Source organism: Mizuhopecten yessoensis, unplaced genomic scaffold (assembly GCF_002113885.1).
Source record: "Mizuhopecten yessoensis strain PY_sf001 unplaced genomic scaffold, ASM211388v2 scaffold1471, whole genome shotgun sequence".
In the NCBI taxonomy this organism is placed as follows: Eukaryota; Metazoa; Mollusca; class Bivalvia; order Pectinida; family Pectinidae; genus Mizuhopecten; species Mizuhopecten yessoensis.
In genome coordinates, this window is record NW_018404063.1 from 462,753 (window position 1) to 475,410 (window position 12,658).

Sequence of the window (12,658 nt, forward strand, 5' to 3'; positions counted from 1 at the left end):
AAATTACTCTGAACACCTTAGTTTAGGTCAAAATATAGGTGTAACAAATCATCAGGTCCCTGTGGTGTCACCTATACGCTTGTGAATTGATTGAATTATATCGTGTGGAAAGAATGGTTCAAATTATGAAGACAGTCCATGTTTGGCTCGACAGTTTATAATATTATAAAAATAACGAGCGCGAATCTGTCGCACGTGTGACGAGGATGGGTGTGTCCATATATATACAAATAGGTATGTGGCATTGACGCTGAATACAGCGCCACGCGACAAATATATACATAATCATTCATTTACACAACATATGCTTTCCACTGATTTGTCATTTCATTGTCTATATAAAATAGGAAACAAATTGTTCTTAGCGGGGTCAACTAGAATACTGAAAGGTGAATATCCTTATATGGGACATTCAACATTCCCAAATATGGTCAAAGCCAGAACGAGGCTCTAGATATGACGCACTGAATCCGTACTTATTTTAAATATAGGAACTTTGAGCTTCGTGTTCATAGTTTTAAAAAGAGTTGGAGGCAAAAGACTGTGTATAATTTCAACGAAAACATAGAATTTCAATCAAAGGAAACTTTCCGTCATGGCCGAGGATGATTTAGCTGCTTTAGTTGTGGACAATGGGTCCGGAATGTGTAAAGCTGGGTTTGCGGGAGATGACGCACCCAGGGCTGTGTTCCCGTCCATCGTAGGTCGTCCAAGACATCAGGTATTTCTAACACTTATAAAAAAACGTACATGGAAATTTAGCAAGACTCTTAGAACAAGATTTAAACTATTATTACTAAACCATAGTGCAATCTTTTAAACGTGTCACTTTCAAAAAAATTGTTCGGGAAACAAGTTAATATGTTAAAATATTAAAAAAAAACTGAAAAAATACAACTGTCTTAACAATAACTGAAGAACCGGGGTTGCAGAATTTATTATATTTATTTAATAAGAAAAAAAGAAAACCTGAAATTAACTGAAGAAACACAATTGTATTCACGTGGTGACCAAACATGTATTGGTTAACATCAAATAATGAAAAACATATCTTACAACTTCCTTTAAAGACCAGACGTATGCATATGTACTTGTATTCATGAAACATTCTTGTTCTAGAACTCCGATTTCTGACTCAAGGCCAATACCTTATTCCGATCTTCAATTATTGAAATATCAGAATTTTAAAATTGTATGTTGGAACTTAAATTTGAAGACAAAAATATTTTTTTCAGTGCCATGATTTCACTAAAGACTTCAGAATTAATAATGTTGCGTCATATCATTAGGTCACAGAAAAAGTTCGTTTGAGCGCAGAATTCATGTTTGAGCATGAAAATAGTTTCCTGAATATGGGGCCTGATTTATACAGGAAAGTAAAGATTTAAACGTTATTTAAGCAATATATGTTTTATAGAAAGGGGCTGTGGTCCTTAAATTCGTGTTACTATAGGTAATAAACTAAAACAAATCCCTACATTTTTTAAAAAATATTTGGCCACATTAGAAACCCATGTTTTTGGAGCATAACACCATTTATAACAAGCATACTTATATTTACAATTTGATGGAGTAGCTATGTTCTTGTAACTCACTTGAATCATGTCAAACGATCAAAAGGTCAGATGTTAACATCGCAAACAGTATTTGGCTTTAAGTCTTTTTATTTTTATTGCTAAATCATTTACAAAATAATATTTTATTGATAATTATAAACAAATAAAAAAGTTAGGCTTGGGCATGAGAACGGCTTCATGAATACGCGCTCTGCTTGCTTGTAGCTCGCTTGTAACTGCGACATGGTAAAAATGTAAAGTGCACAAATTTTAAACAGTTTTCCGCTTGAAGTTAATCCAAATCACGGACAAAATGTTATATTTCATTTATTTATCACTGGACCTAGAAATTGTGTTTGAACACAGAATCTGAATTTGAGCAGGAAAACGGTTCATGAATACGGGTCAAGGAGTTCTTGGAACTGCAAAGTCAAAATGTTGTCACAATCAGATCAGTGACGTCACACTAATGGCACCTGACCAAAATGTATACTCCATGCATTGCAATGGCGAATGTAGAAGAAATTTAACATATAAACTTACCTATACATTTTCGTTTGTTTCAAACTCATGCCAGAGGTATTTCTGTTGGAAGTTGACTGCAATTTAATCGCATTAGACCGCTTTATCTACTTTCAGATATTATTGAAAGTTAAAAAAAATATATATTTAAAAAATGAAACAGTTATTAGATCTACTCAGATAAAATGGAGGATACACCTGAATGATTTAGTGTGCTTTGTCCTCATGGCTCCTCTGTGCAACATCTTAAATGAAACTGGTAATCAATTTACTATCTACATTAAATTTAACTAGCACTGAGTATGTATTGTATGTCTACTCAAAATGCAACCGGAAGCGGAGTGGATCACAACGATGTCACGGCCTACAACGAACCAAAGTGAAAATATCGGCTCGAAAGACTCTCATTTGCCTAATAAATATACAGGACTTAAAGCGTATTAATTAGATATGGATAACTAAACTAGGCAGCTGTAACTGCCAATTGATACTATTTTCTAATACACGACAGTTGTTGTTTAAGCAGAAATCACCATATATGGCAGTCTCTATCGAAAGAGCGGAAACTGCCGATCGCATGTAGTAGTCTGAGTCATATCGGAATGGTTCCGGATGTCACACGCGCGCCAAAGGTGACTCTACGCTTAATCTTTTTTGCTCTGCGGTTAAAAATTGTCGTTCTCGAGAATATTATTTCCGATTATTCTAATAAAAAATTATTATTCAGCAAAATTGAAAATTACCCACGACTTTAGGTAGAGCCACGAGAATACACTCTGAGTCTGATGCATGCAAGATACAGTAGCACGTGTAAAGTGCCGGAGCACTCAAGGCAGGGACCTATCATATTAAGCCTAATGACTATATAAATATGAAAAAGGAAAAAGGAAAAACACGGTTATTTACTCGGGATCGACCCCCAACATCCCATTTCATCGCTCTACCAATTAATCTAAAGGACATTTTCACTGGTGAAGATCTCAGATAGTTACCCTATATGCACTACTAATTGAGCCAAATAGAAATTCCATCAAACGATCCTAAAAGGCGACTATAGTTCTGTGTACAATATACATACTTTTTATACATATAGGATCTTACATGAGTTTCCATTTATTTGAATTTTATGAAACTAGTCTTAAGTATTTTTTCAATTTAGCGAGCCATTGGCGAGCAAAAATTCAAAATTCGTGACGAGTTTCATCAATTTCATATGAAATGAAAACGAGTGAAAGATCATTTTTATCACATACTCAAGATTTGTGTCATTTATTCGTGTAAAACGACAATTTTCATGCAACCTTGAAATGTAAAAAGTCGCCATTTTGACTCCATTGCGTAAGTCTATGACGTCATGTACTTGTCCTAGGCGTGACGACAAAACTGAAACAATTGAAACTTTCATCCAATCACAGGGCTGATAGGTCATATTACATCGGTCAATACGCAAGAAATATTACATTGGTATATTCACTGGATAACACAGTACATTATGTGATAAATTCAAATTATGGTAGTCGTGGCCCCACCCCTTAGAAAACATTATTGATTTTTTCCATGACTGTTTTAGGTATAAAATGTCGAGTTGGTGTATTGATTTAGAAACTATAAAAAGGAAATATAAATGTAAGTGTATGAAAGAGGTTTGTCATTCTTTGATCAAAACTATCAATTTATACGAAAACCTGATGCATGTGCCAGTGTAGCCCGAGTTTCCCCCGGCCCTGACACCAGACTTTAACATTTTGACACATAGATATCTGGTGGCCCTGACACCAGACTTAAACATTTTGACACATAGATATCTGGTGGCCCTGACACCAGACTTAAACATTTTGACACATAGATATCTGGTGGCCCTGACACCAGACTTAAACATTTTGACACATAGATATCTGGTGGCCCTGACACCAGACTTAAACATTTTGACACATAGATATCTGGTGGCCCTGACACCAGACTTAAACATTTTGACACATAGATATCTGGTGGCCCTGACACCAGACTTAAACATTTTGACACATAGATATCTGGTGGCCCTGACACCAGACTTAAACATTTTGACACATAGATATCTGGTGGCCCTGACACCAGACTTAAACATTTTGACACATAGATATCTGGTGGCCCTGACACCAGACTTAAACATTTTGACACATAGAAATCTGGTTACCCTGACACCAGACTTAAACATTTTGACACATAGATATCTGGTGACCCTGACACCAGACTTAAACATTTTGACACATACATATCTGGTGACCGTGACACCAGACTTAAACATTTTGACACATAGATATCTGGTGTCCCTGACACCAGACTTAAACATTTTGACACATACATATCTGGTGACCCTGACCCCAGACTTAAACATTTTGACACATAGATATCTGGTGGCCCTGACACTAGACTTAAATATTTTGACACATAGATATCTGGTGGGCCTGACACCAGACTTAAACAGTTGACACATAGATATCTGGTGGCCCTGACACCATACTTAAACATTTTGACACATAGATATCTGGTGGCCCTGACGCCAGACTTAAACATTTTGACACATAGATATCTGGTGACCCTGACACCAGACTTAAACATTTTGACACACAGATATCTGGTGGCCCTGTCACCATACTTAAACAGTTTGACACATAGATATCTGGTGGCCCGGACACCAAACTTAAACATTTTGACACATAGATATCTGGTGTCCCTGACACCAGACTTAAACAGTTGACACATAGATATCTGGTGGCCCTGACACCAGACTTAAATATTTTGACACATAGATATCTGGTGTCCCTGACACCAGACTTAAACATTTTGACACATATATATCTGGTGGCCCTGTCACCAGACTTAAACAGTTTGACACATAGATATCTGGTGGCCCTTTCACCAGACTTAAACATTTTGACACATAGATATCTGGTGCCCCTGACACCAGACTTAAACATTTTGACACATAGATATCTGGTGACCCTGACACCAGACTTAAACATTTTGACACACAGATATCCGGTGACCCTGACACCAGACTTAAACATTTTGACACACAGATATCTGGTGGCCCTGTCACCATACTTAAACAGTTTGACACATAGATATCTGGTGGCCCTAACACCAGACTTAAACAGTTTGACACATAGATATCTGGGGGCCCTGACACCAGACTTAAACAGTTTGACACACAGATATCTGGTGGCCCGGACACCAGACTTAAACATTTTGACACATAGATATATGGTGGCCCTGACACTAGACTTAAATATTTTGACACATAGATATCTGGTGGGCCTGACACCAGACTTAAACAGTTGACACATAGATATCTGGTGGCCCTGACACCAGACTTAAACATTTTGACACATAGATATCTGGTGGCCCTGACACTAGACTTAAATATTTTGACACATAGATATCTGGTGGCCCTGACACCAGACTTAAACATTTTGACACTTAGATATCTGGTGGCCCTGACACCAGACTTAAACATTTTGACCCATAGATATCTGGTGGCCCTGACACTAGACTTAAATATTTTGACACATAGATATCTGGTGGCCCTGACGCCAGACTTAAACAGTTGACACATAGATATCTGGGGGCCCTGACACCAGACTTAAACATTTTGACACATAGATATCTGGTGGCCCGGACACCAAACTTAAACATTTTGACACATAGATATCTGGTGGCCCGGACACCAAACTTAAACATTTTGACACATAGATATCTGGTGGCCCTGACACCAGACTTAAACATTTTGACACATAGATATCTGGGCCACAGGAAATCGGGCAATTGCCACTGGAAGCTTCAAACCGGGGAGATTCTACCAAATGATCGCTCAGAGGCCACTCCCCACCCCATGTCTACAAGCACAGCTTTAAACTATACGAGGAACCAACGAGATACTACTTGTAACAGAAAAGAAAGTGGTGTGCTTCCGCTGGGGACCGAACCAGTAACCCCCAACCCCCGCAACCCCGCTCTGTCATACATAAATAGAGACTAAATGGCCAATTACAAGAAAAATACTAAATTGATTTAAAACAAAAATCTTCCGGATAGAAACAGATTTATTTCACAAACAGAGGTTGCCAAACAAATTTTCAAAAACAGAGGTTGCCACATTTTCGAAAATATGTTTAAAAAAGCAAACAAGATTCAGTTGGTTTCATTAATATACTGTAGAATAAAAGCATTTTGAGAGTCTTTAAATCATAATTGTAATGGAATTTTCTGAATTGGTAAATTCAGTTAAAACAGAGGAAACACCAGCCCTTTCGTCTTTAACGCGATTTTCTTCTTCTTCATCTCATTCATTCTTGTGACGTAACAATTGTCTTGAAGATGTTGTTGGATTGTTGGTTGTACAGGGTTTGACGTCCTGTCAACAGCTAAGGTCATTTAAGAACGTGGCACCATGTGTGTAATGTATGTGTGCATGTGTGTTAGTTCGCTGGAGATAGGGTATGTTGGCGTATTTACCTCCTTATGATAGCGCGCATCTGATGCCGACTTTGGAGTGCTATCTCACTGAAATACCATGTCGAAGGCACCCAGCACAGCATTCCGCCCGGTTACGTTATTTCGTCTTTTCGTATTGCAGAGTTATCTGCTCTTGTGGGCAGGGATTGATTGTTACGTCATTTGTTTGTAAGAGTAACGTCATATTTTTTTGTGAAAACGACGTAATTTTCTCAGCTAAACTAATGACGTAAGAGCAGATAACTCTGCAATACGAAAAGACGGAATACTGACAACGGGTGAACCAGTTGTTGCCATTCCCCTAAATGCTGAACGTTCATGAACACATAAAACGTCACAGAGGGCTACAGGTATACAGAGCCACACGATAGTCTTGGATGCCAATCCACCACAAATCAAAATGTGCCGAAAGCTGTCTTAACGGTCAATCAACTCAACAAGGCTGCACGTGACCACGCGGTCCCGGTCTATAAAAAGAACGAAAACGAAACAAACACACATACACACGCACAAACAACAGGGTCACAGAGGGCGACACGGTAGAACATGGCAAAACGAGTGTGTCAAGACGCGGAATTATTTTAAAGAGAAAAAAATAGAAAAAAAGAGGTTATTATGGGAGGATGTAAATTTCATGCTGTTCTGCGTGAATCAGACCAGTTTCGGATTCATCAATATCACATTTGCCCACCAGAACATTGACTAAAATCTCAAATTCTGCATAAGTCGCCTCATACGACCATTCGTTTGAATACTGGATATTTGCAATGTAATTGTATGTTTGTTACTGTTACTTAGACTTGTTACTTCCGGTACCATAACTTACCATTTACATGCAATCTATGATAATATTTATTTCAATCGTGATATGTAAATGTGTTTTCAGGGAGTGATGGTTGGTATGGGACAGAAGGACAGCTATGTCGGCGATGAGGCCCAGAGCAAGAGAGGTATCCTCACCCTCAAGTACCCCATCGAGCACGGTATTGTCACAAACTGGGACGACATGGAGAAGATCTGGCATCACACCTTCTACAACGAGCTCCGTGTGGCTCCTGAGGAACACCCTGTCCTTCTGACAGAGGCTCCCCTCAACCCCAAGGCCAACAGGGAGAAGATGACCCAGATCATGTTTGAGACCTTTAACTCTCCCGCAATGTACGTGGCTATCCAGGCTGTGCTGTCCCTGTACGCTTCCGGTCGTACCACAGGTATCGTCCTCGACTCTGGGGATGGCGTCAGTCATACAGTGCCAATTTATGAAGGTTACGCCCTTCCTCACGCTATCTTGAGGTTAGATCTCGCTGGACGAGATCTTACGGATTACCTCATGAAAGTTCTTACGGAACGTGGGTATTCCTTCACAACCACAGCTGAAAGGGAAATCGTCCGGGACATCAAGGAGAAGCTGGCGTTTGTAGCATTAGACTTTGAACAGGAAATGCAGACCGCAGCAACTTCATCAGGTCTCGAGAAAAGCTATGAATTACCAGACGGTCAGGTCATCACCATTGGCAACGAAAGATTCAGATGTCCAGAAGCTCTCTTCCAACCAGCATTTTTGGGCCTGGAGAATGCTGGCATCCACGAAACAGCTTATAACAGTATAATGAAATGTGACGTCGACATCCGTAAGGATCTCTACGCAAACATAGTTCTTTCCGGCGGAAGTACGATGTTCCCTGGGATAGCTGACCGAATGCAGAAGGAAGTTACTTCACTGGCACCTCCGACCATGAAAATTAAGATAATTGCTCCACCAGAACGGAAATACTCGGTCTGGATAGGAGGCTCCATCTTGGCTTCTCTGTCCACCTTCCAACAGATGTGGATCAGCAAACAGGAGTACGACGAATCCGGTCCAAGCATTGTTCATCGTAAATGTTTCTAAACGTCTGAACGACCATGATCAAACTATAAATGACCATTATATATAATTGATCTTATCTTGTAATATTGAATTCTACAGATTGACTGTAATCATATTCATATAATCATATCTATACGTATCAAGATGAAAATACGAAATAAAAAAAATATTCGACGTTAAACTTTTTGTTTACCTGTATTGAAAAAAAAACATTTTCGGTTAAACTGTTCTTAAGTTGTGTATAAATACAGTGACGGATCCAGAGTTTTTTTTTACAAAGTCAGCTTCGTATGAAAACAAAAACAATTAGGCCTGAAGAGACACTGTATGTTCCCATAGGGATGCCTACAGTCTGCTGGAAAATCTTGACACCGAGTTCAACAAAAATACTGTCAATCTAAAAATATCAACCTCGGTATATATCATTTTGGCCTTTGTTGTGCTTTCACAAAATATGTTCAAAAATTGTTTACAAGCGCATATTCGCCTTTCCTTGAAAAGAAAACTCTACATAAAAGAGAACGTAGACGTTCCTTCAGTTTGGTATGAGGTGTGATTAGTGTAAAGGGTCGAAAAGTAAAAAGGTTTGACAGAGGAAACATGTTTTCAGAAAAGGATGATCCTCTTCTAGAGTATACATTGTCATAATACGATTGTAAAACTGATTTAATGGTACGGAAGATGGCGCTGAGAAGGATGGTAATGGTAAAATTGGACAACAAGAAGAGTCAGCGGTAAAATGTTGCTTATGAGGATTATTGTGAAGTTTCGGTATCCATCACAAACGAGGCAGGTCCGCATCCTTATCATGAGTAGGTATTCGGAAAAATTGTAACACAGAAGCGTGTTTAGCTAGTATTTCGTCTTTCGAAAAAAATGGAAAATGCATAGGCAGGGGTTTCTTGATTATCGAGCAAATCTATATTTGTTTGCTAGCTGGCAATGTAAAAGTGATTGCAATAAAGGAAGGTTATAAGATGCCTTGTCTGAAGACACAACCAAATATCTATCATGCTGACCGGTGAGTGCGTTTTGGACATCGGGGCTAAGAAATAATGGTTTATGTTTTGATTTCATTTTAGATGTCAAGCATCTAAAATTTGGCAAGGCACACTTATGATATTATGTTTTTGGACTGCACAGAATATTAATCATGATAAAACTTGAATATGTATGCTTAATTAAGAGAGTATTAATGTAAAGGACCGTAGCTGATGAATTCCATCCTCAGACGGTTCCTCATGTATATGACTTGTCTGGAATTAATTAAAGAAAATAAAGATAAAATAAAAAGGAGTCTCCGGTTTGAATTTGCAATGCATTTGGTACGTAGCACAAACAATTAGGTAACTCACATTGATAAATACTATATATTTCAAACACAAATACGCTCTATTGTAATAGTTTCCTTTTCGACAGAACCGTAAGTTATGTAAACAGCCATTCCGGATTGATCGTATCCAAACTCCGAACGGTAAATCTTTGCAAAATTTCTTTGATGTTCTGGATGCTTCTATGTTTTGTACGTGACAAAAGCCGCTTCCCCTGATCAGGTACTACAGTTGACTTGACACAATCATTATAGCTGGACCAAGTTCATTATGTTTCAAGGGGTGAGACTTATTTACACACCGCTGAATCAAAACTTTGATGTTATTTCTTTGATCTACGTCACAGTCAGTAGTGCTTCGGCCGTTCCTCCAATCAGCTGCCATCTACCTGATTTTGTGAATGGGATTTTTTTCTGATATTACGAAGAAAATTATGCGTGTTCTCCAATTGAATGTGCTACATTAAATAGTTCAGATTCTTTAGAATGAAATTATGTTCGTGATCGTCAAGTCTTTCTTTTTTTTAAACTTTGTTATTTTCATCAACGAAATCACAGAATTTGTATGCATTGACTTTCTTTGTATTTCTTCAGTTTCTTAAAACTCGGATGATCAACAGAAATGTGTATTGATCTTTTCAGGTAAATCCAAAGATTGATCTATTGAGCAAAGCCTCATAAAACAACTTCCATGAACAATACAATTCTATTAAAACATCGGACGAATATGAAAATAATCCAGATGTTTTAGGTGTGATAAGCAGACCGGCTGATTTCAGTGCAGAATACAAACAACAATACAGGAACGGTTTAAAAACAGTTAAAAATAAGAATTTACGAAATGCATAAAAAACATGCATAATGAATCTTTGTTGCATTGAATAATTTCTTAAACTGAATTAATGTAGTCAAATCCCTTATCACTTGCAATTATACATTTCCACAAATACAATTATAATTGTGATAAAATGTTGAATTACGATCATACAAGTATAATTTATTTACAATCAATTGCAAGTGTACATATGACCTCCAATTCCGTCTTTGCGTATTGCAGAGTTGTCTTCTCTTGTGAGCAGGTATTGATTGTTACGTTATTGGTTTGTGAGAGTAACGTCATTAATTTTTGAGAAAACGACGTAATTTTCTCCCTCAAACCAATGACGTAACAATCAATACCTGCTCACAAGAAAAGATAACTCTGCAATACGCAAAGACGAAAAATAGTATGCATACTAACCTTACATAAAACGTTTTTCAATTCACCGACAGTCTGTCCCTCTGTCATGGTGAACCCATCAGACGGCACTACTGACTGTGTCAATGATCAAAGAAAATAGTAAAATTAGCGTCAACCCTTAAATACATAATGCATTTGGTCCAAACTACACAATGTATACACATTATGTAAGTTCGACTGCTGTACCTGAGGGGGAAACGGCTTTTGTCACGTATACAAAGTAGCACCCGAACTTCATTTCATTTTATTTTATTTCAGTAAATTTGATTAAAAAATCAAAAGGTTTGGACAACAGGCTATGCCTATATTAGTCCTCTCCTAGCTAGAATTACAAACACATATAAACTATATAGAAAGAAAGAGAGAGAAATATTACATATACAGGACCGGTAAATAACTGACTAACTGATGCATTTAGGCAAACGATTGGTTATAACCGGTATTGATAATTAATGATCAATAAAGGATTATTGATCTGTGAAGTAGTTATAGAAATAGTGATGCAAGGGGAGTAGCCCCCACAGACGTTTCAACTATAAAGATCCACCCAGTGTTAGACAGCAAGAGATCCACAAGCTTCTAGGGATTCTGACCATACCAAAGTAGCACCCGAACCTGAAAGAAATGTTGCAAAGATTTACCGTTCGGAGTTTTGATACGATCAATTCGGAATGGCTGTAACACTAGAAGTAATCTCACTTAAAGAAGTAACATTTAAAAACAAGAAAAGGTCCTCAACACATTTAATCTTTACCTAGTCAGACCGCAGTCCGTAAATAATAGACCTATTCAATACAAAAGCAGGATCAAATCTTCACAGACGAGGAAATAGTTTAAAACAGACGAGTCTACGACAATCATATCTCAATTTGTGTTCATCGCCGATAATACGTTACTTACTATGAGATTTGGTGACCTGATCGCATTCACGTCAACACTGTCAAAATCTATTTATATCATACTTGGAAAATTGAATATACGGATATACAAGGTACATTACTGGACCCACCTGAAGGTAAGAGAGATTAATTTTTAATTGCCAGATTAATATAATTAATAATTCAAGCAAGTGATATCAATATTATCTTTATGATAGAGTTTATAAGGTAACCTTAAAAACTCCACAGCTTGTACGGGTATCTACCCGATACGTTAGATATCATTACAGTTTTCTCGTCCAGGTAAACAACAGCGCCGGTCATGGCCACCTGCTACAGAGGTAGTGACGTCAGTGAAATAGACATGGTATTGATTGATCGACTTGCTCTCTTTACTGATCTCTTCAACGGAAATTAAAGCTCAAAATATTTGTAGCAAGAATAACACAACTAATGTTTATATTTGTAATATGAAATGTAGATTGAATATCAAGTGATTTACACGTATGAATGGAGTCTATGTACTTCCTGTTATTATTGTAAATTTGTGTCAACGTGGGGGTTCTATGGTTGTCTAATCGTGTTTACGTTGAGTTTGAACGCTCTTGAACGCTATAATATAATATACTCTGATTATCTCTATTCCTTGTCCAATCCCACTAACCCCACTGAAGTGATATTTTTGGGGGTGGGGGTCGGGTTGGGGTTGGCGGTCCCTAGTCCAATCCCACTATAGTGATATTAATAAAAAAAATGATGGGGCGGGGG

General features: G+C 37.8%; 2 protein-coding genes across 3 annotated transcripts in view; both read left to right on the forward strand.

Annotated features, from left to right (window-relative positions):
- The first annotated feature begins 513 nt into the window (after positions 1–513).
- Positions 514–8,494, forward strand: LOC110462925 (actin-3). The gene is made up of 2 exons (XM_021517174.1): positions 514–721; positions 7,459–8,494. The coding sequence occupies exons 1-2, from the start codon at positions 596–598 to the stop codon at positions 8,461–8,463; spliced, it is 1,131 nt and encodes a 376-aa protein (XP_021372849.1). The 5' UTR covers positions 514–595; the 3' UTR covers positions 8,464–8,494.
- A 3,480-nt stretch (positions 8,495–11,974) lies between these two features.
- The window catches only part of LOC110462932, a 25,691-nt gene continuing 25,007 nt past the window's right edge, over positions 11,975–12,658 (forward strand). The window contains exon 1 of one of the 2 annotated variants that reach the window (XM_021517185.1): positions 11,975–12,027. The gene's annotated coding sequence lies outside the window, so the exon portion shown is untranslated. The remainder of the gene's footprint in view (positions 12,028–12,658) is intronic. The other variant, XM_021517194.1, reaches the window with a different exon arrangement.

Coding starts and splice junctions, on each gene's coding strand:
- LOC110462925 (XM_021517174.1), top strand. CDS start 596: ATGGCCGAGGATGATTTAGCTGCTTTAGTTGTGGACAATGGGTCCGGA. Junction 722..7,458: donor TAGGTCGTCCAAGACATCAG/GTATTTCTAACA, acceptor ATGTGTTTTCAG/GGAGTGATGGTTGGTATGGG.